Source organism: Passer montanus, unplaced genomic scaffold (genome assembly GCF_014805655.1).
Source record: "Passer montanus isolate IOZ18808 unplaced genomic scaffold, ASM1480565v1 scaffold55, whole genome shotgun sequence".
Classification (NCBI taxonomy): domain Eukaryota; kingdom Metazoa; phylum Chordata; class Aves; order Passeriformes; family Passeridae; genus Passer; species Passer montanus.
In genome coordinates, this window is record NW_024370485.1 from 1,644,698 (window position 1) to 1,669,323 (window position 24,626).

General features: G+C 48.2%; 2 protein-coding genes and 1 long non-coding RNA gene across 4 annotated transcripts; 1 reads left to right on the forward strand and 2 right to left on the reverse strand.

Annotated features, from left to right (window-relative positions):
• Positions 1-546: 546 nt before the first annotated feature.
• Positions 547-3,548, reverse strand: ATF4 (activating transcription factor 4). The gene is made up of 3 exons (XM_039725619.1): positions 3,139-3,548; positions 2,002-2,316; positions 547-1,484 (listed from the first exon to the last, which is right to left on the reverse strand). The coding sequence occupies exons 2-3, from the start codon at positions 2,216-2,218 to the stop codon at positions 637-639; spliced, it is 1,065 nt and encodes a 354-aa protein (XP_039581553.1). The 5' UTR covers positions 2,219-2,316; positions 3,139-3,548; the 3' UTR covers positions 547-636.
• A 1,656-nt stretch (positions 3,549-5,204) lies between these two features.
• Positions 5,205-7,199, forward strand: LOC120510051. Its single transcript, XR_005629407.1, has 2 exons — positions 5,205-6,483; positions 6,591-7,199. It is a non-coding gene; the product is annotated as an uncharacterized LOC120510051 (long non-coding RNA).
• A 5,972-nt stretch (positions 7,200-13,171) lies between these two features.
• MIEF1 (mitochondrial elongation factor 1) lies at positions 13,172-23,227 on the reverse strand. 2 transcript variants are annotated; one of them, XM_039725362.1, is made up of 5 exons: positions 22,601-23,227; positions 21,075-21,223; positions 20,792-20,972; positions 18,513-18,775; positions 13,172-17,464 (listed from the first exon to the last, which is right to left on the reverse strand). In XM_039725362.1, the coding sequence occupies exons 2-5, from the start codon at positions 21,216-21,218 to the stop codon at positions 16,658-16,660; spliced, it is 1,395 nt and encodes a 464-aa protein (XP_039581296.1). In that variant the 5' UTR covers positions 21,219-21,223; positions 22,601-23,227; the 3' UTR covers positions 13,172-16,657. The 2 variants fall into 2 exon arrangements, with proteins under 2 accessions (XP_039581296.1, XP_039581295.1); XM_039725361.1 differs by having other exon boundaries at positions 13,172-17,460; positions 18,513-18,794.
• Positions 23,228-24,626: the final 1,399 nt, after the last annotated feature.

Genomic DNA, 24,626 nt, shown 5'->3' on the forward strand with positions numbered 1-24,626 from the left:
TATTTTGTCCCTGAACCCTTTTCCTCTCCTCAAATACCCCAGTCTGAAAATAAGCACCTCCCACCACAAAGGTACTAATGACCTTTTCTCTTCCATCTCTCCAATCTCACTTGTTTCAACAGGCTTACAAATTTGCTGAGGCACCTCCTGTTCAAAACTTTATTTTGTCCCTGGACCCTTTTCCTCTCCTCAGAGAAATATCCCAGTCTGAAAATAAGCACCTCCCACCACAAAGGTACTAATGACCTTTTCTCTTCCATCTCTCCAATCTCACTTGTTTCAACAGGCTTACAAATTTGCTGAGGCACCTCAGCGTGATGCCCTTACAATACACCAATTATGGAGAAACAAGTCAATTGAGACACTTCACACACACTCCGGAGTTCCAAGCGCTCTGTGCACTTGCACTGCATCCACCACCCAGATCAATCAGCACAAGTGACACACTGCACTCTAGACACACAAGGGCTTGTTGTGCTTGTACTGACACCTAGGTGTGGCTCAAGTCAGGCTGGTTTTACAGGTACCACTCATCACACACCATCATTGCACATTTACTACAAAATTATTTATTAGACAGCAATACACAGCTTTAGCAGGAAGCTTATATACATGCACACAACACTGCTGACTACCCTACTCGGGGACTCTAGCTCTTTTGCCCTTGGCCTTGCGGACCTCTTCTATCAGGTCTTTTAAGTACTGAATTTCCTTGCTAAGGGAATCTGCTTTCTCCTTCAGGGCCTGGTTCTTCTGCTCCAACTCTCTGCACTCCCCAGACAGTGCCTCCTGTTCCGCCCTCTTTTTCTGCCGGTAACGTGTGGCAGCAGTCTTATTCTGCTCCATCTTTTTTAGTTTCTTATCTATTTTCTTTTCTCCCTTCACCTTTGCTGACACTACCTTCTCTGCAGGATGATCGTATGGCTTGGACCGCACAGAGCCACAGGGGGCATCTGCAGGGAACTGGCTGCCATTGGGGGATCCCACTGAATTGGTGGGGCTGTGTTGGGGGGTTCCCAGGTAGGAGTCTGGGCTCATGCATATTCCACTGTCATCAGAGTGGTTCTCGTCCTCTTTCTCAGACTTGGTGATCACCACCACAACAGTGGGGTACTCCCGCTTCCTTTCTCCTTCCAGAACATCCACTTCGCTACCTAGCTCTAAACTGAATGAGTGGTCTTGAGTGGAAGTCAGAGACCCTGGGGAGAGGGGGAAAGACCAAAGGGAAGACAATGGGGCCATTTGATCTGCTCCAACAGGGGATTCAGGGAGATGGGTGATTATGTTATTCATCAGTGGAAGTTCTTTGTTGTGAAATTCCTGGATGGTAGCATTAAATAGATCACACGTGTCTTCCAACGTGGCCATCAGCTCGTCTGGTGAGACGGTGGCTTCCAGATGTTCCATACCTAACAGGGCATCAAAATCAAATTCCTTCAGATCCATCTTCTCCACCATCCACTCCATGCCAGAGAAGGCATCCTCTGCACAATACAGAAATTTACCATTTCAGTAAACCATCACACAGTGCAACTAAAGCTTACAAAAACAATCTATCAGTTTATCATCTCAGCATCTTTCCTCTCTCATGTATTACAGCACAAAGAGTAAACCACCAGGAAAAAATACTCTTTCATTAAGCTCCTAAAAACTGCAGGGTACAACGTTAACCAGCTCTTGTAACATTCCAAGCCTCTTATTTAAACACCAGAAGTATTCAGGGGCATTGGCAGCATACAACCATGCTTTTTTATTGCTCCCTCTGGCAAGAAACAGCACTATTGGCAGCTGGTATATTATTTCAAGGCCAACACAACAGGCACTTTACCATAACCAGCAATGTGTATAGGGTAAGCCATATAGCCCAGACTTTTTCCAAGCCCAGGTAACACATGCAAGACTGCCTTCAGATTTAAGAAAAAAACCTACTAATTTATTTTGAACTGGAATGTTGTGGTACTGTGTAATTGATGCCCTTTATGAAAATAAGTAATACCTTACCCTGACTGCTATCTATGGTGTTGCCTAAACTGTCCACAGCAAGCCAATTGGAGGAGACTGCCTTAGCCTTGTCGCTGGAGAACCCATGCGAACCGAGGGGCTCGGCCACCTCCAGGTAGTCATCTAGGAGTCCCAGACTTTCCTCAGCCACCGAACACGGCTGGCTGAAGGGGGATATTGAATCCCCCAACAGCATCTCGTTGTTCAAGAAGCTCATTTTCGTCAGCTTTTAATGCTTTGACGTCGAAGGATGTAGACAGGTAGAAGGTTTTTTCGTCGACTACAGCAATGCTGCTGTGCGGTGCCGTGAAAAACCTGCGAACAGAACTTGCACCCATCAGTATTCGGTTTGACCAACATAGCAACCTTTTCTACCAGGGGCACCTCAGGGAGCATGGCGGAACTTCACAGCTTATCTCCCTTCTTTATTTCTCCGCCGCTGCGCGTCCCCCGCCTCCCTCAGGGCCCGGCCCCGCCCACCCGCCGCCATTTCGCGCTCCCGCCGCCATTTTGTGTCCTGCCACGTTTCCACCGCACAGCGCTGCGCGCCCGGTGGCCAGGGCGGACTTAGCGCTGCGTTACTTCAGCATTTAACATTAGTAGTGGTGCCACATGGATAAAATCCCCCGTTCATCTATCTGCCATTACAGCACGTGGTCCTTATTCAAAACCCTACAAGCTCTAATGCCCCATTTTCCCCTATACACACCAGCACTTTTCCTCGCGAGAGCAAAGAAGCCCGGTCTGGGAAAACCCCTTACTCCCATGAAGATACCAAAAAACATATATTACGTAACAAAAAGCCAGATTTTTTCGAAAGCAAAGTTTTTCAACGGATAGGAAACGCAGACGTTCCTCGTAAATTCTTTCCAAATGGCATTTCCTGCTATTTCTGAGAGTCGCGGCACCCGGGGGTAGTGAGAGGTACAAAGACCTCCCCAGCTCGCACCATTTTGGCGTAACTAGGTAATTAATGTATTAATCTGGTATGCCTAGGCATTTCCCCCGTTCCCTGTGAGATACCAACTAACACCACAGGCGCAACAGACCCATCCCAAAAACCCACTTCAAGAGGGTAAGAGGGCACCTATCAACACACAAGGGAGGGAGCAGCCGTCCCTCACACACGATACTCACGCCATGGTTGCAGATGCCGGGGGTGTGCTGAGGCCGCCGCCGCTGCTGCTGCGCCTGCTGCACTGGCCGATGCCGCCGCTGGCCCTGCCGCCTTAAAGAGCCATGGCGGCCAGGGGAGGGGGGCTGTTCGTATCCGCGCCGCGCGGGAGGGGCTGCGCGCACCGACAGAGCCACGCACACAAACGCTCTTCTCGGCGACAGGAAACAATGAGGTGGCAGCGCCGCGCCTCCGCTCTTATATATGAGACACCTCCCAGCCAAGCTGGGGCGATGAGATATCCTTCCGCCAAGCGTCACCTGCCTGTTACCAGCAGCTCGGAGCCTTTGGCCTGTCTTTGTGGGCTTCTCTCCCGCCGTTCTGCTACGAGTTAAACACAGGAGCCGCCGACAACACGCCACGGCTCCACGACGGGACAGTCAAGAAGGGACTATATGGTGTATACATGCGCGCCCTGCACCCCCGCTTCGGGCGCGGCCGTGCCACGTGACCGGAGCGACTGAGGACGCTCCCCCCGCGGGGAGCGTTGGGGGGGGGAAATTTTACCCGCCAACAAAGACGCCGGAGCTCGCGCGGAAGACGTCACGCAGCTCACCACGTGGGAAGGGCGGCGCTCATTGGCTACGGGAGAGTCGCTGTCGTGCTCCGTGAGCTGTCATTGGCCAGGGCTCGGAGGAGACCAATGCGGAGGGGAAGGGGGGAAGAAGGAGCAGAGGGACCGGGAGGGGAAGGGAAATGGCGGCCGGGCAGGGTGGGGGAAATAAGGTTGATACTGGGAGCGGGTCGAGAACGAGCGGCCGGGAAGGGCAGTGGCGCCTGCCCACGGCAGCCTTGCGTTTCCCCTGACGTGCCCCTCTCGAAGCAGTGTGTGCTCCCCACTTCGATTTCCAACGGCTCCTTTTGTTCGCCACACAAAGCCCCGCTGAGGTCGGGCGGGAGCTGGCAGCTGAGGCGCTGCCATGGCGCCCCTGAGGCGGCGCAGCCCGCCATGGCTCCCTGCTCCCTTAGATAACGCGCTGCCTTCCCTCCCTGCCTGCCCCGCACATAGATTACGGGCTCTGCGCAGTGTCCGTGTGCGTGCAGTGTTTGTCTGCTCGCAGCGGCCATGGCGCCGCAGCGGCGCTGAGAGGCTTCTGAGGAGCCCGGCTGCAGTCTAAATAGTGCCTGCAAGGGCTGAAAGTTAAGTTGGTTTTTCCACAGCTGAGGAATAAAAATGTCGTCTCCTGCCGTGCAGTTTCATGCTGATGCTTCCCTGTTCTCTGCGCAGACGTCTCTCGGCTGGTGTGAGCATTAATTGATCACCTATAGAGCCTCGCGGCTACAAGGGCAGTGCCACCTTGGTAGCTTTCAAAGTGCGGTTTTGCATTTTATCCGATGCAAATCAACTTTCTTCTAGGAAAGAAGTCAGACCTCTTCCCCCACCTAAACAGTTCCACCAGCTCGCCTGGCCCCCACTGAGAGAGCTCACAGCAAGAAACTCACAGGGGTCAACAGTTCCCCCCTGGCTTCAGTTCCTTCATCATCCTTTCATGGGGTCACACAAGCACTGGGCAGCTCCGGTGAGCTGCGAGTTCCAATAGCTGTGTCATTCCTTACTGTGTCACAGTTACCCAGCTTCAAAAGGCTGATTTTCCACTTTGCCAGCCTCCCAGCACCATCTGCTCTGAGAGCTGCGGTGGGACCGTGATTGATCAAACATCAGCATCCTGCAGCTCAGCTTGCTCTCAGCTACTTCTGCAAAAGGCTTCACTATTTTCCAGTTAAAGCCTCTGTAGTATTTGGGTAAAGCCATAGGCTTCACCTTGTTTGCTCAGGTCTAACTGCCTGGAATGTCTTAAAAAACTGGTTGATGATTTTCAAGGACAGAGCGTGACCCAATTTTTACTTTTAGCAGTCTGGTCTTGGCGCCATCACTACAAAGCAGAGTATGTCACTGTATGACATCTGTAATGTGAACACTGGCTGCTGAATTAAAAAGGATTTTCGCTACATGTTGGTTTGTTGCTATTTTATTTTGGTTGGTTGGTTTTGATTCTTTCTTTCTTTCTTTCTTTCTTTGCAAGCACAGAATTTGAAATGACTCATTAAAATAGAGGAGGCAGAGAAAAATGTCCTCCAATGCCAAAAAAACACCACTGTAGCAGCTGAGCAGTCTGAGATAACTGTTCTGATAAGTACACTACGGAGGAGGCAAATGTTGCCTCAGAGGGAAATGGAGAGGATGCTGCAGCTTTTAAAGAAGCCGAGTGGGAGATTAGATGGGTGGACAGCACTTCCATGTCCTCACTGGCTAAGGCAGAGCTCTCCCATCCACTGCCCTGCCTGCCTTCCCCTCCTTTAAGTGAAAAGGGCGATTGTATGACCATAATAGCAGCTAAACAAACAGAAATGCACCCAATATTTATCCACCCAATCCTTCATCATGAAAAGATAATTATAGATTTCTCTGAAAGGACTCTGGGAATGTGTGCGCAAGAATCACGTAAGCAAAAATGAAGCATGCAATGAGGAACTTAACCCAGATCTGCCTGTTTCCTACTGCCTGCTTTCCCTTTTGTGTGTGAACTGAGGTGGAAATTCGTCTGTGTGATGAGTTCCAGACACATTGTCTGTAACAATCTCCAATCCAGAAAGTGAAATAAGTAACCAGAAGCCAGCCATTTACAGAAAAGCGTATTTTTCCCTGTTTGCTGCAGGACTGCAGAATAACTGTTGTTAAATCATTTAATGACCTACAACACCCACTCCTTCATAAATTATCTTTCTTCTTTTGCAGATATTATGTGAGAGATATCTCCACCGTGTCTAGATTTTTTAACCAAGGTAGAAGACACTTCCTTTTTTAAGCACAAATAACAAGTTTTGGGAATTTTTGTACAAAAGAATTTACAAGTGTTTTCTAAGGACAGGACTACTAGCTACTCTTTACTAACTCAAAAGTGTCTAAAAAATAATTTCTTTCCAATATTACAGAATATATTTATTGCTCAGAGACTGAGCAGCTCTGAAGAAAATTTAATTCCCAGCACAAAAAGGTGGTGAAGTCCTGCTGTCATGTTAACAGCTTTATCACCATGGATGTTATTTTCCTGCCCTGGGACCTCAGCAAAGGGGACTCCTGGGATAAGTAAGGTCCATCCTGACACAGAAACGAGGGGCCAGCTGCAGGAGAGGGGAGCTGCTCTTCCAGAGCTCGCTGCAGGAGAGAGGCCAAGGGGCTGGCTGGGAAGCAATGAAGTGCCCTGAAAAATCCAGCACTGCAGAGAGCCACCTCCAGCCAAACAGCATCAGCAGGAGGTGGAAAACTACTACTCCTCATTCACCCTCCTCCTTCCTTAGGATGGAAGGTCAATATCTGGGCTTTAATAACCTCTTTGTTTTTCATTTGTTGGTTTGGTTTTTTTCTTTTTAAAGTAAACACTACAAAGGAAAAAAGGTTTTCTTCTTCCACCAGCAAGAATACAGGAGACAAACATGCTGAATGCTGTTAGTAAGCACACCAAAGACCGAGGGGACGTAAATGTTTCCATGGGAACATGCCCTGACACAGTCTGGACGGGCTGCACAGGATGCTCCCAGAGACTGGCGGTGGCAGGGAAGTGTCAGGGCCACAGGGGAGGAATGAGGAAAAGCAGAGGGACATTTTGAGCAATTTTGAAGGAGAATTACCTACAACCTCTATGGTACATACTAATTCACAGTGCTTGCTTGCTTCTTTCCTCATGTGGTACAAATAGATATCTGAAAGATATTTTCTGCCAGATTCTCGTTGTAAGCTCTTTAGGGATTGCTTTATAGATGTTCCATTTTAAAACTAGATCAAAAAGCAAATATATATGATTAAAGATCAGGCTGGGAGGTATTAACATCCATCTTTTATTACATACAAAGTAAGTTATCCATATGCTCTGTTTCATTTGTTTTGGACTAGTGCACCAAATGGAATCTCTAATAAATCATTCACTGCTTACCCATTCCCTCACTGTCTTCTGTTTCCATCCTGCTATGTAAATATCCCTGACATTAGAAATGAGACTAATAAAAAAGAGGATTAAATCTGCAATTTACATTTGCAACTTACAGTTCAATTATTTCGCACAGTTATGGAAACAACCCTGGTTGTCCACCTACATTTTTCTTACTGAACAAACTTGGGCATGCCAAGCACATGCTGATAGCTCACAAAATACGTGTCTCCAGAGGCTTAGTTACTCAGAATCAGCCAGGCTGTGGCCAGCTGCCACAAGTAAAAACATTGTGCAAATCTGGTAAGAGGGAGGTGAGTTGTAACTTGCCCAAGCATGAGTTTCCTAAGCAAAGCTACAACTGGCTGAAAATGATGTTTAGCAAAAAATATGCATGAAGGAGGGAGAGGAGGGGATGCTGACTTTTGTTCAGACCATTGGGGGATATTTTTATTTGTCTCATTGTCCAGCCTTGTTTTATTATAATGAAAGGACTTGGGGGTCAAGAAAAATCCTTCATGTGCATTAGCACATGTGGGCTCAGTTTAACACACAAACAAAAGCCTTCCAGTTCTCCAAGCAATAAAAGAACAGAAATACATTTCATGTCAACTATTGTTCTTCATGGGCCTGTAGTTGTGACCCCCTGCAGATTGTGTGCTCTGTGTCTATCAAAATTCATCTACCTGTAGGTTATCAGCATCTGCTGGAGCCACACATGCCAGGTGTCCTGTGCCCTTCTGTGCAAAAGGATGAAGAGGACAGTGACAATGCACATTGCTTATTTTCTCTCGGGTTTCCTGCTGTCAGGATGACCCAAGAGTCCCTTTTTCCCAGCCCAATGATCGAAGAAAGAGTTGGAATTCTTCAGCTCTGGTTCACAAGGTTGTTTATTATCTATTATCTAAAACATTTTTTTCTTAGACCCGCAGAGGTCTATTCAGCAGGTCTGTCAAGGGCACACTTCCCGCCCCTGGGCTGGTGTCTACATATTATACTATGAGTTATATGTACTTTATTTATCATTATTTAACAATACTTATCACCAATGTTAGACTGTCTACTTCTATTCTAAACCAATCCAAATGTGCCACCATCACCAAGAAGATGGAGGCTAGGAAGAAGAAAGAAGAAGAATAGGACAACACCCAAGTCCCTCCATCCTGCCTCCTAGACCCCTATACTAAAAATCCCCAAAATTCCACTTTTCACCCTGTGATTAATTCATTATTACTCTGTGATTCTTCATACAAGGTTGATCATTTGTTCCATGGGTTAAGATAGAAATCCCAAGTGTCTTTGGCTTCCTGCCAGAACTCCCCAGCCCCCTGCCAGGGGCACGTGTCATCCAGGGCACCCAGAGAGGTGTCCTGGGCCCCGACAATTTCCTACCAGTGTGAAGTTAGCAAGAGCTGAGGCCTGACAAGCAGGTACGGATTATGGGACTGCAGCATCTCAGCCCAGACAGCAGGGAGTGAGTTCCCTTCAGTGGAGCTCCCTTTCAGTGTCCCAGTGTCCCTCGGAGCAGTCAGCACGAGGGCCCCTTGCTGCTCCAGCCCAGCAGCAGTTACCCTGCGCTCCTGAACACGGTGCCAAAACCAGCTGCGGCTCAAGCAGCTGGGAAGGTTCCAGGGATCTTTTGCGGGGTGTGAGATCTCTTTGATTCTGGTGCTGGCAGGCAGCTTCAGCAAGAGCACTGACACAACAAGTGTTCAGATGAAGCTCGGAAACTCATTTGAGGATAAGTCACTGTTGAGGCTGTAGCTGCCCAGGTCCCTGAGGAGGAATGCTGCAGCCATTATTCAGTAATAATTTTCCACTCTCCATAGGCAGCAGCTGCTCAGTGATTTACCAGCAGACTTTGTACTCTTTTAATAGATACTTGTTTACAAAGGAGGAGAGAAAAAATCCTGGTGGATGTTGACACAATTGTGATGCCATTGAGTTTATAGCTTTTTCTGAAGGAATGTCATTTTCCCTCCCAAGGTCTCTGGGTTAGGGGATTAGGCAAATTATGTCAGAAAGACTCTTTCAGACTTTGAGCCTGTTCTGCCCCCTGCACTTATACATAGACTGATGGGTGGCCTCAGTAGAGCCTCCTCAGGTGTGTTACAGGTGGCCTGGCCATAGGCAGGCTGGATAATAGTCCCAAAAGAAGACTACAGCCAAAGTACCATATTGAGTAGCTGCTGTGGCTTCTCAACCCACCTGCCCTCTTACTGCCATTGCTGTGGTACCTGGTGAGGGAGGTTTGCAGTTCTCTTAATGGGAGGAGGTTTCTGTGCTTGACTGGTGAGAGAACTGGTCTGAGACCTAACCCAGGTCTGACAGGAGCCAGCCACAGCAGCCCAGCTCTGCTGGGAGGCACAGCTGGCCTGCTCTTCTGGCACTCACAGGCTGAGACTGTTGAGGCCGTCCTGGCTTCAAGAGGAGACATCTCTGGGTTTGAGGCAATGCTGGTGCTATTCAGGAAGGTAACATTTGAGCCATTCACTTCAGTCATGCAGTCTCAGTAAGATGCCTTTGGACGCTGAGCACTTACCAGAAATACAGGTCTTGCCTAGGCAGGGGAGACTCACAAAAGGGTAAGCCTGTCCCAGGGCACAAAGCTTGGGAGTCACCAGTCTGCTGGTGACACCAAACATCCTCCTTGGCAGTGCAAAGTGATGGACTGAAGGTGCATTATTCTTCATTCATTATCTTGTTTTACATAGAAAAAAAAAATCTAAAAAAAAGAGAAAAAAAAGAAAGAGGAGAAAGATTCCTAGCCTAAAACACAAGTTCACTGGTCCTTGTTCAAGAAAAGGCACCACACTAGGTGCTTTCTACCATCTCTCTCATGACCACAGGCAGCAATTTGGCAAAGAGAAGGTTTGTGCCTTGGTCATGTCCTTGCCTCAGCAGAAAGCAGCCTCCCTGTGAGTGCCAGGAGCTGGGTCCCTGCCAGGGTGCTCTCTAACAAGCACAGTGGGAGCTGCAGCTCTGGGACTGCTGTGCCCTGGACTGCCTTGGCTCCAGCGCATTTCTGACAGCACTGCACTGCTGCTGCAAACAAGCAGCAGCTAAATGTGGTTCACATCTTGTTATCTGTACAAGTGCTGGTACTTACTGTCTCCAAGGTCCCCTGTGCTAAATAAATTCAAGAATCTGAAGGCAAAAATGTCATTCTGCCATACTGCTTCCAGGAACAACTGCTGCTTGCCTTTCAGGGGAGGTAAGGAGCCCACCAGGGCCCTACGAGTTTTGAAGTAATGCCCATGGTGGGAGAGGTAAAGAGCCAACACAATCCAGCATTTGCCATCCGTGCCCTTGGGTCTGCTGCCTCTGAGGCCTGTCCCTTGCAGTGCTGAGCAGAATGAGACAAGAGGGTTGTACAGGACTGGGATCATTGTAGTGGGATGTCTTATGGGACAGTATTACCACTGTGCTTCTGTAGAACAGTGACAATTCTACCACAGAGAGAGGAAGGGGAAAGATGGAATTGCACTGAAGCCAGTTGTTTGGTTTTTTTGGGGTTTTTTTGTTTGTTTGTTTGTTGTTGCGTAACAAAAGAAAATCCCAAACAAAACAAATAACACAAGTGAGAAACTTTTGTCCTTTATTTGTATGGAGAAGGCTTTTCATGAAGAATGTGGTTAGAATTTATATATATATATATATTTCCCTTGAGAAGCTTAGCACTGAGTGTTAACAGACAGATCAAAGAGCTACTTAGCCACAGGAGCCACGGAAATTGAACCAGAGCAGCAAAATAAAAATCAATCTGACTTTTAGTGTGTTTAATGTGATTTGGTTCAGAACTGACTTCTGCATGAGTACTTAGGAAAGCTTAAGATCACGAGAAGTTTGAGTTCCTTGAGCCAAACTCTGTGTCCCACTCTCTTTGCTTTTTGTAAAATGACAAGACCATTCCTATCTACAGAATGATTTCAGATCTTCCCTGCCTTACCCATTGTCTTATTGTCTCTTTTGCCTTATTGTTTGCAAGATTATTCCACAGGATCTCATATTGTAAAGAAAGGAGTAACAGCCTGCTCACCAGCTCATTTCTGGGTTCTTGACTTGTGAGTAATGCTGTCCTTCTCAAAGTATGCTAGTAAAAATTTTATCCTTGATTGTGTAAGGGACATGAAACCTATTCTAAGGTGTTAAATCTTACAAAAAAAAAAAAGGGAGGGGAGGCTATTTCTTGAATCCCTCAGATTATAAACTCAGGTAGTAACTCAGCCTGACAAGGATAAAGATAAAATCCAGATATCTCAAACACTTCCCTTATAGTCTGGACAGAGCAGTTCTCCCAGGGCTAGAAGCCAATACTGGGTTTTACTGGTAGGAGGTAGAATCTTCCTTGCTGCATCTGTGGGCAAAGACCCATGTTTCAAGATCCAGTCCCAGATTAAGTGAGCCATGCTGGAGCCATTGAACAGTGCAGGTAGTGAGCAAACATATCTTATCTGGAAGAAAATTCCTCATTTGGAAGAGGCTCCTCTTTTTTTCTGTGAAACTAAAAAGTTGGAAGAGGAGCTTATTTTTTTTTCCGATGAGACTAAATTTAAAAAGCAGCAGCTGTCTGCAGCTTTTCTAAAGTTTAGAATATTAAAACAAACCTTAAAAAATCATGGATGCAACTATTTGGGAACAAAAAAAGAAACATTATTAATGCAGTTCAACAGTTTAGCATGATAATCTCAAATTTGAGGTTCAGTCATCCTTTCTTCCCCAGTTTAAGATTAGATACAAAATAGGCTAGATTTTATGTATTTATTTTTAAAATTAAGAGATGCAAAAGTAAATAAGTAAAATGTAAACTCAGCTACATTAATATCCAGGACAGGACTGTGGTTATATAACAAAGTGGGCAAAATATTTTGCTTATTCCAAAATTCACTTGCCTCTTAAGCTGTTTGCTCCTCAGGCTAAGAACAAAAGAGATGGCAAGTCTTTGCAGCCTGGAGAACTACTTGTGTTCCTCTTCTTTGTAGTAACTTTTTCCATACTTGCAAATAATTATCATCCCTCCCCTCAATTATTTCTTCTTTACATTAAACAGACACTTATCTTTTGATCTTTCCTCCTTATTCATGCCAGGACAGCTTTTATGCAAAGGTGCAAACCTCTCCATCTATTAGCCATGTATTGCAGGCTCCAGGCATTCCAGGGGCTTTAACTTGAGGGGGCAATACCTGTCACAGATTTCACACAGCAGCTTATTTTAGCTGCTCCTCTAAGACTCTGGATGGCATGAAATATGCTTGATCTCATCTGATCTGTTTCTACAGAAAAGATTAAAGGAAAAAAAAAACAACGCAGGCAAGGGATATTAGGAAAAAAGTTGGAGATGTAGACTTCCTTTGTATCATAAAATACCCTCTAAAACAGTTAATTACAGAGTCCTCATTAAGACAAGCCTTACAGGACAATGTTGCCACTGTAGCCTGTCTTCCAAGAATGAAGAAGCCTGGGACTCATCAAAAGCAGCACGACTTCACACGTTATTTGACATCCAACATTTCCCAAGCAGGCACATAAAACTGGGTCTTGCTGTAAAGAACTTCACCACACCAGACACAGGCCCCTGGCAAAGCAGCTTCCTCGCTGCCTCAAGGCTGATGCCTGGATAAGAGAGGAGTGCACTTGGGAAGGCACACAAAAACCAGGGTGTGACTGCACAAGGGTGGGGAAGCCCACAGAGGAAAGTTTAATATTCCAGAGGCACGGAAGCCTCTGAAGTCTGGGGAGCCACATGAAGAGCAGGTCCCTGTCTGGGCACGCAGACTGTTGGAGAGAGGATGGGAGGCTGAGCACCACAATTACACATCATCTTGTGACTGGTGTGAGAGCTGCCAGGGGCCAGGACGCTGCTGCTGTGCCGAGCTGAACGCTCCCTCGAGACAAGCTGCAAAGTGCTGAGTGCCCAGAGCTGCAAAGGGAAAGCAAGTGAATCAGCAAGGGGCAAGTCAGTCCCCAAGCACTGCTGTGGTGCAGAATTGTATCAGCATGAAGGTGGTGCACCGAGATGAAAGCAGAGAGAGATGTTCCTTTGTTTATAAACATGCCAGAGACAACCAGGTTACTGTGGAAAGTAATTTTATTTCAGAATTCCACACACTCTGTCACAGATCATGCACTTGGACTTTCCCCTTTGCAAATCCACAGCCTCCAGGCCTGGGAGAGATGAGGCATCATCTCTTCACTTCTCACTGCGTGCCCACATGCTAAGAATGAGGGCCCTGATGGCAGCTTGCCATGAGGGCAGAAAGCAGCCTCTTGTTTCCATAATTGCTTTTAAACATGGGAAAAGAAATCCATCTGACTTGAAAGATTAGCAGTGGAGCTCAGCAGCAGTGAAACCCACAGCTGAGCAAGTTGGTCCTCACCCTGTGCTTACAGGGAATAAGACGACAATCTCATGGGAAGCTTGTGTGAGCTAAGCTACAGCAGAACACACAGAGACATTCTCGGAGCTGAGGCAGCCACCAGCCCAACGCCTGCCCTGGGCCTCTTACAATCAATCTGTCTGAGCTGCTCTGCCAGGAAGGTGGCCTGGAGCTGCCCTTTTCACATTCAGCTTTAGCTTCTCCTGCTCAGTGCTACAGATTTGACCAGCAAGTAGCCCACCTGCAGGTAAGCCAGCCCTCCAGGCTGTACATCAACACATGTACTGCATTTAACACTGAAAGGTGCCACTTTGAGAGACTCTGCAACATTCTGTTTGACCCACAGGCTGGGTGCAGCATTACTGGAAATTTCCAGCATACTTTCCCTATACCTTCTTCCCTGCTTCTATTGCCTCTTATACCTGACCCTGCTCTTCAAATATTCCTAGTTGCAGCGTCCCTGTGACCCATCACATCTTTGGCCTTTGTCAAGACTGCCACTGCCAGGGCAGCCATTGCCTGCTGTGGTGGCTGCCTCTAGGGAGTGATCATTTGCCTCCTGAGAACAGGCTCATGGCTAGCTCAGAGGAGGGCAAAAGTGAAGGGAAGAAATGGTGGAGATGGTTGATGCAAGTGAAGTGGAGCAGAGTCTACAAAAAAGGCAAAAAGGCAGCTTCAGTCTCCATTTGATACACAAATTGAGCTCAATAGCAGCAAAAAATGGCCATAAAATATTAATTCATTAGGTTGCCAGGAAGAAGTAAAATCAGTCATGTAAAAAAATATATATACAGATATGTATGTGACAACTGTTCTCAAGTCATATCTCACCTTTTCTTTTTTGTATCTAGAGTTTTAATAATTTCCAACCACACTGCTGTTAAAATGCGAAGATCACAGTGCTGGAGTCAGCACCAAGTGAGGGGTGACATCAACACTGAAAAAATGAGCTTTGGAGGCACTCCTGACAACCCAGATATTTTAATATTTTTGTTGACCTTCAAGTAATTAAAAACAAGGGGAATTACCCCCAATAGCCTGTAGGCTCCAAGTCTCATCTGTCTGCTTTTAGGGTAGGAAGGCTGACATCAGAAAGGCAGTGGGGGGCAAGGGAAGGAAGAGGGGGGAAAATCTGGGAACCAGAGTGAAGAGCAATCAACAGCTGAACAACACTGACTGCTGCAAAACTTACAAAACACAAAGTCATACAAATGGGATTCCTGTTAACCTCTGATAGACTATAGACTTTATATACACACACAGACTCCAAAGTACACATCTGGCAGTCTAGAAAATACCAATACCCTAAGGGTTAAATAATTTAAAATGCAATGTTGCGTTATCACTGTATACAGAATGCTATCTGACACACTGGCTAAAATGGACGGATTGTCCAAGAAAGATGCTCCCTCCCTCACCTCACCAGCACTGCCTCCAAAACAAACCCAAGGTGAAAGACTTCCCTCCGTGGTTCCACTCCGGAAATTCACCTTGAAACTTCTCTGTCAAAGATAGGGAAAGTCCTGAAAGGAAGGGAGGAGAAAAGGAAAAAAGGATTCCTGCTCCCTCCAATCTCTGCTGCTACAATACTTCTCTCCACTGGCTAAGGAGGCTGGACAGCAAGGGTGAAAAAAGCTCCTAAAGCAGGGAAAAGGCAAACATGTTTCTGAAACAATAGTTATGCCGGTGTTTTGAGATACACACAGATCTCCAGACCTGGGGGAACACCTTCTCTCCCACTTTTTGAAGACAGCAGGTGGCTAAATGCAGAGTATAAAGTCTACAGCCTGGGAGCAGCCACAGACAGGAGTGAGCAGAGCTGCACTGCCAACAGATCCAAACAGAACAGGAAGGTGTGCCCTCACCAGCTCTCTAAGATTATGTGTAAAATGGGAGCACTGGAAAGTCAGCACATGGGAATGAGGAAGGGGATGGCCAGCCTCAGTTCTGGGGAGGAGACTAAAGCACACAGAGCAGATGGCAAAGCTAATATATCCCTAAATGCCAGCTTTGCATATGTACCTTCATACCAGTGTATGGGACAGAACCTTGCTGGTGACACCAGTTCAGCTCCATCACCTTCACAGCCTTCAGAGCTGGTGAGAATCTGGCTTCTGTGTGCTTATTCCAAAGCCCTTTGAGGCATGCAGTCTTGTTTCCACCTCTGGTAAACCAAAACAGCCATAAGCTCTTGGGGGAAAGATGAAAAAAAAAAAATCCCCATTCCCATGTGCATCTCCCACCCCTCCCCTATAATCACCCTCTCTTCCTCTAGGCCAGAGACAACTGAAGAGCTGCCTTGTTCTCCACTCCTGAGGCCATTCCCAGCAGATCTGGCTAGGCAGGAACAGCAAGCTCTGCTCCTTCAGCTTCATCACACAGCCAGACCACAAAGGTTCCTTCCTCCCCTGTGACAGCTTCAACAAGAATTGCCTGTACAAGACGTTGTGTTGCAGCAGACTGGACAAATTTTGGCCCTTAATCCTGAACCCAGCTTGCAGAGGATGAGAAGGCTCCATGGGAGCAGGAGCTGTGGGAATTCTCCAATTTCAAGCTCTACAGCCCTAAATATTGCCAGTGTAATCATTATCCACTCAGAAATACAAAAGAAATTATCTACCCAAACTATCGCACTCAGTCTGCCCTGCATGACTGGGCCAAAAGGATATAAAAGAAAGGAAAGTGAGACAGTGTGTGATAGCAGAGAAAAAGAAACATGGGGCAAAGTCAGGCTAAAGGAAATTAAACAAACTCAGTGCAAGTCTGCTAAAATCATCAATGGATTTACCAGCCCAGTTCCACCTTCTTCAGACCAAAAAGGGTTTGCTGCAGTAAGTGTACTACAGAAGACAGAAGTGCATAGTTTGGCTTATTTTTTTGGTAGACACTTAAAACTCAGCAGAATTTATGTGAAGATCTCAGAGCTGAAGTTTTAGCCTCTCTTCCCTAGCCAATGGGTACCTATTGGGGCAGAGATGGTGGAAATGGACCAGTAGCACCAAGAAATTCAGTGGGAGCACCAACTCCACAGCAGGAATTACTAATGAACCAAAAGGGGGGAGTGGTGAAGAGAGAGAGAGAGAGGGAGGGAGATAGGGAGAAGTGGAGGAGACATAATTTGCAGTAATCAAAGTCTGCATTGGCTAAACCCTATCAGCACTTCCCTAGGTAAGGCCCCATTACGTCTGCAGCAAGACCTCTGGCTCCGACAGAGAGCTGTAGAGGGTGTAGCCCAACTCATCCACTTCTTCAGGGGTGAGCTCTGAAAACAAGTTCACCTTGGGGTTCAGGGCACTAGGGAGGACACCTGCCTCCAAGTAGCGGATCAGCCCCTTCAGTGCCTGCAAGAAGCGATCAGCCAGCATGTCCTGGGACCAGTCGGACTCCTCCTGGGACAGGTGCAGGATGACATTGGTGAGCTGGCTGGCAGTGAGGTGTCCCAGAGCCGGGTTTAACTTGCACACTGCTTTGAAGATCTTGAGGCACAGGCAGCGGCAGCCGGAATCGCCCTGGTCCAGGGCGCGGAGGCGAGCCGTTTCCGCTGGCCGCAGGCTCAGTCGCCACAAGTTGTCATTCTGGGCCAGTCGGTGAGGTTTGGCAACGAGGACGATGTCCCCCAGTGTCAGGGATGGTAGAAAGTCAATAAAAAGATGCCGATCTGCATCATACTGGACTTCCAGTGTCAAATCTGCTGGGGGAGCTGCTGGACGGATCACGTAGTCCAAGAGACTCCCAATTGCTGGCCAGTTGATGGACCCAGCTACAACTTTTTCAAAGGTGTCTGCTACAGTTTTGGGGGAAAGGTAACCTCCCACCACACAGCGGTCCCAGTAGCTGCTCCCGCGAGGAAAGTACTCTGGGTTTTCTCGACGCACCAAGTAGAAGCCAGGAATGTTCATGATAGTGTCCTCCCCGGGGATACAGGACCACAGGTTCTGCTCCAGCATGAGAGGCACAATGAGCTGGATGTGGTCAGCTGTCACTACCTTTCACAAGAGAGAAAAGTCAGTAAGAATAAGCTTCCTCTGTCCACATTCATTTTATTCACCACCTTTAGATAGCCTTCTGTCCAAAGGAACCTGGAATAAGGATTCAGCTTCTCACTCTCCTCTCTGCGTGGGATTCCCAGCCTCCCTTTGTTAAAAGGCATTCTGAAGGACTATTTCCAGCCATCAGTGGGATAATTCCAAGGTATAGCTGAAGCTAGTGCTTATGTGGTATGTACTATTTAGAGACCTGACATGGACTGCATGTGGATGAATCATTCTGCCACATATTCCTTTAAGTCTGCTCCTTGGTTTTGAGGTGCAGCTGGCCTAGGGCACAGCAACATCACATGACAATTTAAATAGGAGACAGAGCATTAAGTTTCTTGGCAGGCTTCTGTTGCCATGGTTTAATAATCCAGTGCTACAGCTAGGTACACTGCCCTCACCTGGTCTGCCACATTGTTTGGAAAAAGGTCGTTAAAGATCCCTTTTCATCAATGTGATTAAGACCCCAGGTCTAAGTTTCACTGGACATTCCACGCTCCATTCCAGAGCTCTGACTCAAACAAAGAAGTGTGCCTCTGAATCACTCACTATAGCCATGGGCATCTTGCCATCAGGGAGATATTGTAGCAGGGACTGCTGTCCAATCCAGGTCTGTCATGCATTGAAAAAAAAAAAAAAAAAAGGGTAGGAAAGACCTACATGAATACATGGGAGTTCTAAGGGAATGTATTTGGATGGTTACAGAGGGGTGAAGAGAAAACAGACATGTACCAAAGAAACAGCAAGAAAAACACAACTAAAAGAAGAGACAGAGGGGAAACAAAGAAGGACTGAGACATTTTGGACAAATTAACAAAAAGCAAAGGCTTTGCAGACAATGAATGGCCTGTTCAAACAGCACGGTGGAAATCAACGCCTGGCTCCGCAGCGGGAAAGGCAACACCAGGGGCCTTATCACTGAGGAATGCTGCGCCGAGCCAGCAGTGCCAGGCCTGGTCAGCCTCGTGAGCAGGGAGCCGCGAGCGTCCCCAGGAGTTACCTGCAGGTCGTCGTAGAGGCTGCCGCTGAGGTACATGTCGCGCAGGGGCATGTCGGGCAGCTTGGCGCGCAGGAAGCTGCGCAGCTCCGCGCAGATGTCCACGGCCGCCTGCTTGGCCCGAGCCTGCTCCTCCGCCGGGATCGCCACGCGCCGCCGGTAGTACGCCAGCAGCTTCTCCTGCAGGGACAGCCGGAGGCGCGACTTCTTCAGCTCCACCTGACTCCTCTTGGCAGATGGCTTGGGCTTTGTGGGTCGGAAGAAGTCTGCAAGACAGAAGGAAAACTGTTGAGGTTGCAGCTGATCTCGCTGCGAAGCGTTGCGCGGAACGGGATCTGCAGCGCGGAACCGCGCTCTGCCAGGCCTCAAAAAGCCCTTGGCACGCGTTCTGCAGGCTTTATGAGGTACTGCTCCAAAGGGGCGTGCTGAGGAACTTCAAAATGTACTAGTAAGAGCATCAAAATGGATGAAAAGAAGTTACTAGATGTGAAATTTAGCCAGACTAATATTGTGTGCAAGGAGATAATTTTAATGGCTACATGGGCTCAATTTCATCTCAGCTCAATTTCATCAAAAATTTAGCGCTGTTACCAGTTCAAAAGCTTTCAGTGTGATGCCAGATCAGTGAATAAAACACTTTTGAACAACCACCATGATCCCTTTGAGTTTTTCACATTGAAACAGATTATTACAAATTACCAGTGAAATGCAGTCCTGACTAGCATATGAGATCAGAGGAGACTGAGCCACCTGGAAATGAAATAGTTGTTGGGAGTCTGACCAGCACAGTTATCAGGATGATGAGCTGACAGATCCTGGGGCCATCTCAGCTCAGGCCGTCATAGCTCCAGGGATACCCGCCTGAAACCTTCACTGGAAAAAGACCAGAGAGCCCACTCAAAGGCACAATGCAACAACACAAGGTTTACATTGCTATCTGCATTACTGAACAATGTCTGACCTGCACAGATTCTCTGAGTCCCTTTTTTTTCTGACTGGTATCAATGCTTCCCATCCGTTTCAGATTTCACTTAACATGGACAAAGAGTTTGAGAAGTTACCAATGAGAACTAAAGGGGAATTATAGATCTAAGAGAACTTTGGAAGGGCTGTGATACCTAAGGGGATCAGGAGAAATCCCCAAGTCAGTGGCCCCATTAAAGCAATTGGATGTTGCCAATATTTGTTTGATGATTTCTTTGACGATTTGGCCACACAGCACAGGAGGACTGGCTGACCTAGCTGTACAGAAAGCCATCTATCCCAGCCTCAGCAGCTGCTGTCTCTTGTCCCACTGGGTTCTTTTGGACAGATTTGAGCTTTGTTCATGTAAAGGAAATAATGCACTAAACCACAGAGAACTGGATTTCACTGCCTATTTATGAAAAAAAAAATAATTTCCATACTGAGTTTTAATTTACTTCTAATTGAAGAATTTAAGACACCATTATCAATGTTTTTATTACTCAGCCCATATGCTGGGGGACTCCAATCAAAAGATCTAGACCCCATTTAACACAGCTGTCTAGTTTTTAATGTTTCCTCAGCAGAAAACCTATTGCCATCCCAAAGATAACTTCCTTTAAAATAATCTGGAAATCAAGTTAATAGCTTGATTCTGATTTTTAGTTTAAATCTCCAAGTATAAATCTCCTGAAATGAGTGATCAGGGATAGAAAGTAAAACCATTGAGAACAAAGAACCAACCACACATAACAAAACATGGCTGGATTCTAAATTACTGATTATCCCACCCAGAAAGAAAACTACAGGACACTTCCTATAGACTATTAAAGAGAAACACAGTGATAAGCAGCACTAAACAGGGAAACATTGATCCAGAAATTATCTGGAAAATGGTAGCAATAATACAGGAAATACTGTTTAAATTGCTAGTACATTCAGAGCTCGAATACTGCCCCCTTAAAAAGATGCAAGCAAACTGGAGTGACCCAAAGAAAGGCAGCAGAGTGCTTGAAACAAATGGAATAGCTTCCTATCTGGAAAGATTAGATATTCAGATTGAAAGAGCAAAAGTTAGGGAGAATAAAGCTTAACACCATGAAGTCATGAGAGGAATGAAGAGTGCAAACAGATTACTATTACTGGCTAGTTCCCAGTGTCAGTTCTGATTCTTGAAGTTATCAATGGACCTGCTTAAAAGAAAAACATAAAATCCCAGGCCAGACAGGGTATTTCCTTCCCCTGCATTCCATCAAACAAATACAGGGTTTGTAGGCCTGGATGACTCTCTGGTGCAGGAGGATGGCCATGCCTCTTACCATTGTCTGGTGCTGAAGGATCAGTGGGAAGGGTCTGCAGCGAGCGGCTGATGCTGCTCTTCATGTCCTGGGTCAGCAGGCGCGAGGAGGAGCCCAGCCAGTTTGGCTCTTCCCAGCTTCTCTTTCCCGACTGGCTCAAGCGCGTGGGGCTGCTGGGAGCACTGATTGCCCGGTCGTACATCTAAACCGGCAAGAGTTGGAGTCACCGAGGGCCCGGCGCCGGCGGCACTGGCACTGCACCCGGGCCACCGGTGCCAGCCGTGGCATTCCCGGCCTCACTCACCCGCTTGACGGCCAGCGTGGCGATGCCCAGCATGGCGGCGCCGCCCACGCCCAGCACCAGCCGCGCGTTGGCCAGCACGAAGTCGATGGCGGTGCCGATGCCGTTGTCATCCTTCTTCCCTCTGCGCTGCCCGGCGCCCGCCATCGTACCTGCGAGGAGCGGGAGCGTTGCACGGAGGGACAGAACGTGTGGCCCTGGCGCCTCGTCCCCTTCCCCCACGCCTCATGGACGCTGCTGCTCCCGGTTTTACCACGGGAAGGGACCAGCCAACCCTGCAGCCTCTCTCACTCTGCTCCCTCAGAGAGCTGCTTGTTCCCTGCACTGAGCCTGAGGGAACACATCCGAATTTGATGTGAGGTTTCTAATAATTGAACAGATTTAATGAAAGGAAGTAATGAATTTACTTCCGCAGTATTTTGTAATAAAATCCTGCGTATTCAGCGAAACCCTCTAACTATTCAGGTATTTTTCTTATAATTTGTGCTTCTCAACCAAAGCACATCCAATTTATTTTGTAATTTCTAATGTAACAAGTGTGATTTTGCTCACTGATAAGGCAATACAGGGTTGGTCAGCTCTCTGGCACAAAGTGGAATTTTCCCCAAGGACAGGCAGTCTCAGAGCTTCCATTCACAGATAAATTTCTGAACAGTGTCCAATCCCAGATACTTCAAAGACACCCAAGAATCAACAGCAGGGACTGCAACACATCATAAAAGGAACAGCTCCCTTGCCTTCATTTGATGTTTTATTCTTGCCCTCAAGGCTGGTGGGTTTGACTCTCAGACAAATCACCTAAAACACTAACATGAATGTTTTCTTACATGTGTACTTTTGTGTCCTCAAATGCCCATTTAACCACCTTGAGATTTAAATTTAAAGAGTCTCTCAGGCCAACATGGCCTCAAGCTGTGCCAGCAAAGGCTCAGGCTGGACATCAGGAGGAATTTCCTCACAGAATGGGTGATTAGACATTGGAATGGGCTGCCCAGTCAGGTGATGGAGTCACTGTCCCTGGGGGTGTTTAACTTGGAGGTGACTCGCAGTGCCATCTTCCAGTTACAAGTTACCAGTCAAAGACAGGACTCAATGATCTCAGAGGCCTTTTCCAGCCTAAATGATTCTGTGATCCCGTAAAACACACTTTACCATCCCTGTAGCCACAGGGGGATCCCCAGTGAGCCTACATGAAAACACCAAGCAACTCCTGCCCTGTGACTTTAGCGCTGTTTTCTGAGTCAGTGCCCAAGGCTCTGAGCCTGCCTGGGGTGCTTGAAAACTGCCCTTTGTTTTTCCTGGCTGTTTTCTGAGTCAGTGTCCAAGGCTCTGAGCCTGCCTGCCTGCCTGGGGTGCTTGAAAACTGCCCTTTGTTTTTCCTAAAGCCGAGCCAGCGGGAATGTTCCTGCCGGGATGAACCAAGACTGCATTCACTTGTCATCCCCAGGCAGAAAAAACCCCCGCACTTTCGCAAAGCTCACTGTGACAGCAGCATGAAGGACGCGGTTATATCATGGCAAATGACCTACCTGTGACCTAATGCATTTGTGAAGAGAACAGGAGAGCCCTCCCGGTGTGCCTGTGGAAGCCCCTTCAGCACTTCCTCAAGAAGGTGGTGGGTAGTGAGTGTTAACCATCTCTTCTGCCTGGCGAGAGGATTTTGGAAAGCAGAGGGAGGTACGTGGGGCCGCTGGGAGCTACAGGGAATGGCTAAACCAGGCCCCCGAGCCTGCTCTGCAGGAAAGCCTGCCCCTTCTGCAGCTGCCTTTCCTTGTCCTCCAGCCGCTGCAGCCCCTGGTTCCGGCGGAACTCGCGACGGACGGAGGCGAGGTAGAAATCCCGGTCGGTGTAGCGCAGGCCGCGGCCGCGGCGCAGCAGAGCCCGGTACAGAGTCAGCACGGCCTCCCGGGACCACGCGGCCATGGGGGACAGCTGTGCGGCGCGGGCGGGCGACCTGCAGAGGAGTGACCGAGGGCGGGATCCGGCTCAGCTTCTCCCTCCCCGAGAGACCCGCCGGCCGCCGCTCCGCGACGGGCCCCGCTCGGTGCCGGGGCCGCCTGTCCAACGGCGCGGGGTAACGGCCGGGCCGGGCGGGGTGCGGGGCCGCTGCAGCCCCGCGGGAGGAGCGCGGCCGCCCCGCTCTCGGCGCTGCCGCCCCCTGGCGGCCGGGAGGAGAGCTGCCCGCGCCCGGCCCAGCCCGGCGGCACGGGCCGAGCCCGGCCGGGAGGGGCTCCCTGTGCCGTGAGGGGCACCGTGAGGGGCTCCGTGTGCCCTGTGCGCCTCCCTGTGCCGTGAGGGGCTCCGTGAGGGGCTCCGTGTGCCCTGTGCGTCTCCGTGTGGGGCTCCGTGAGGGGCTCCGTGTGGGGCTCCGTGAGGGGCCCCCAGAGCAGCGTGTCTGCCGTGATTCCGTTAAGCTGGAGAAGACCCGTGAGGTATGTTGGGCTCCGTGAGGGGCTCCCAGAGCAGCGTGTCTGCCGTGATTCCGTTAAGTTGGAGAAGACCCGTGAGGTCATGGAGTCCAGGCTGTGGCTGAACGCCTTGTCCACCACACCATGGCACCGAGTGCCACGCACAGTCTTTCCTTAAACACCTCCACCTACCTCCCTGGCAGCCCGTCCCTAATGTCTAATCGCCCCTTCTGCGAAGGAATTTCCCCTAATGTCCTTCCTCTGGAAGGGAGCAGTGGGTCAATGCTGCATCTCAAGGTACTTCTGACTTTTGGGATGCTTTTTACAAACTAACTTGTCAAATTTAAGCTCCTATCTTTATCTCCAAGGTACCCCAGACACCAGGGCTTGGTCTGGAAGCCAGGGCTCCAGGAGAAGGGCAGTTGCTGGCAGCCTCTCTGGGATCTGCCTGAGCTGATGGAAGGAGAATCCCTGAGCCAGAACTTTTTGCTGCACTGTCCAGGTGTAAATCCCACTTTTCCATTCTCACCTTCTCTACTACGAGGCATCTCTGGGGCATGTATATTTCTCCTTAGCCACCTCCTCCTCCCCAGGTCCTGCCTAAATATAAAACATAATGTGCTGTGCCTCCCCTGAAAGGGAGGGTGAGAGAAAGAGCAAATGGTGTGTAACAGAGGAGAGCCACATCACTTCACACAATTCTCATCGACACCAGATATGACAGTGATAGAACTGAACAGGAAGAAAAACAGAAGCTCTGGACTGGCACACTCTGTGCCAATCTCCTCTCGTTCATTTCCTTTCTGAGATAAACAACCCCAATCGTTTTGATCTCTCTGTGAGCGAATTTGCCATGCCCCTAATCAGCCCTTTCTGAGAAGGGCTTACTTGAACTGCAGACAGTATTCCCTGAGAGGCTGCGCTAGTCATTTACATAATAGCATTATCATATTTTCCATATTATTCCCTCCTTCTTCCTTCTGCATGCTAATATTTTGCATGTGCTTTTTTTTTTAACTTGCAGCTACTCTCAGAGCCAGAGTTTGTGTGACATCCATATTATTTCTTGGGTTGCTACAAAACATCTGGAGCTTTGTAATTCTTATGTGCGATTTGTTTTGCCTCTTCTGACCTTGCACATACCCAG